Consider the following 2,127-nt stretch of genomic DNA (forward strand, 5'->3'; position numbering starts at 1 on the left):
CGGCCGGACACGGCATCAACAGTATGTGAGGGGCGTAACATTTCCGTCTCACGCTTGAGGTATTCGGCCAATCACAACGCATTGGATATCTGGCCAATCAGAGCACACCTCGCTTTTTTAGACCGATGAGCTTTGTAAAAATCGACGAGTTTCAGAAAGGCGGAGAAACAATAATGTACAGTATGTGAAAAATAATTTGTTTTTTGAACCTTAAACCGCATAAACACATTTCATTACACCAAATACACAAAATAATGTTCTTTTTAGCAGCATCATATGACCCCTTTAAGATTAACAGCGATGCTCTGCAAGAAAGAAATCACAATTACAATAGCAGGAATCATGATGCATTTTAAAAGTTGAAAATTGATAAAATATTAGTAAAAAAAAAAACACAATGGAGTATACCTTTTTGTTCCTGTTCACACTCAGGAAATAAGCACTCTCTTCACCCACAAACGGAGGGCCCCAAGCTCTTGTCTCGTCTCCTGAGCCTGTCACACAGCTCAATATAGTTCACTAGAGTTCATCAGTCAGACACACTATAGCACTGCAGTCACACACTGTTTAGAGCTAAACAAAGAATCGTTTTTACAGGAACTGGCAACGTGAAGCTTTAATATAAGAAATGTCATTATAGTGCAGCCATTTAACATGGAAACAGCATTACCTACCTCAAAATATTTGCTGTAGAGGCATGCTTGGTCAAATAAGAGTTTAATAGATATGCAAGAAAACTTAATGAATGGGTATTCTATTACTTTAGAGCTTAAAAGCCCCAGCCCTAATTCAATGTCAGTATATTAAACAGTGGCAGAGAAGAAAATCGTTAGGTGAGGAAATAACAGCATTTGCTTTTTGGGATGAATCTAATCCTTGAAATGATGGCAACATCTTAAAACTAAAATGCATGCGATATATGTCATATAAGATGTTTACAAAGCATAAAACACTTTTACGTTTCCCACTCTATTTACATGAACCTTACCTGGTCGCTCAACTTTAATCACCTCAGCTCCCAAATCTCCTAATATCATAGTAGCAAAAGGTCCAGCAAGAACCCTGCATCGCACACCATGTAGTCATGTGATTTTTTTTTAAATATTAAGCATCTAGCAGAGCATCATTTATGAATATGAATGCACAGCGCCTACCTCGTCAGATCTAAGACTTTAACGCCATCTAGTGGTCTGATCTGACCTTCACCTGTATTCACGGAGAAACGAGTTTGAATTATTATTAACAATAGCTAAATCAGTTGTTAAATGTATTCTAGAATTCTTAATTGATAAATAAAATAAAAATCTATATTATCTATATTATATCTATATTAAAGGATTAACAAAAGCTTGAAATCATATGTTTTCTGGATTGGCAAAGGGCAAACGGGTTAAAATGTTACTCGTTGATCCTTCAAGAATTCAGTTTAAAAAAGTACAATACAAAAAAAAAAAGTACAATTGTTTACTATATATTTTTCTTTCTCTTTTAAATGCAGGAGTTATATAGGTGTGCACACAAGCACCTCAACATAATCAAGCAAGCAGGTGTGCAAAACAATTAGTCTACATCAGAATACACAAACTGCTGTGAATAAACAGGTGTGCATTTACACCATAAAATAAAGTAGTGATTTAAAGTACACTTTAAGGACTATAACATTCCTGTACATATTAGTGATATGATCACACAACCAAGTCACGTGTGTGCGCGTGTGAACTGCTCGTCTGCGGGTTCAAATACAGCTGCTACCTTGCAGTTTGGCAGTGAATGGTCGTCGTATGTTCACACAGTTCGTCTTATTCGGTTGTAGAAATTGTAATGCTCTGCTTAGATAAGACAAAACTCTTTCAGCAACGCTTCCCGACATGTTGACTCGGCGTTTACGTGCGCAACGTCTCTAAAAGCCCCACCTCCGCAAATTAAACTTGACAATAATCCACGGAGAAATCTATTGAACTTCGCAAAAGAGCGCCACGGTCAGTTCGACACATCTGACGGCGCGTAAAGGGGCGTTCATGACAGAAATCACTCAGAAGTGTTGCGGTGAGACACACGAGTCTTCCTGCAGGCGGCGCTCATCGGACCTCCTTTGAGTCGCGTGCAAAATGTGTGTCTTTGTTGAAA

At 38.0% G+C, this 2,127-nt stretch overlaps 1 protein-coding gene across 1 annotated transcript in view; it reads right to left on the reverse strand.

The window, feature by feature from the left end:
* Positions 1 to 1,881, reverse strand: part of LOC107734384 (succinate--hydroxymethylglutarate CoA-transferase-like) — a 9,746-nt gene extending 7,865 nt beyond the window's left edge. Inside the window, exons 1-4 of the mRNA XM_016546328.1 lie at positions 1,753 to 1,881; positions 1,155 to 1,206; positions 989 to 1,062; positions 409 to 494 (exon numbers count right to left, since the gene is read on the reverse strand). Coding sequence (XP_016401814.1) covers positions 409 to 494; positions 989 to 1,062; positions 1,155 to 1,206; positions 1,753 to 1,870 — 330 coding nt within the window. The 5' untranslated portion in view covers positions 1,871 to 1,881. The remainder of the gene's footprint in view (positions 1 to 408; positions 495 to 988; positions 1,063 to 1,154; positions 1,207 to 1,752) is intronic.
* Between the last annotated feature and the right edge of the window lie 246 nt (positions 1,882 to 2,127).

The sequence above is a fragment of the Sinocyclocheilus rhinocerous genome, unplaced genomic scaffold (assembly GCF_001515625.1).
Source record: "Sinocyclocheilus rhinocerous isolate Xijiao unplaced genomic scaffold, SAMN03320098_v1.1 scaffold940, whole genome shotgun sequence".
Classification (NCBI taxonomy): Eukaryota; Metazoa; Chordata; class Actinopteri; order Cypriniformes; family Cyprinidae; genus Sinocyclocheilus; species Sinocyclocheilus rhinocerous.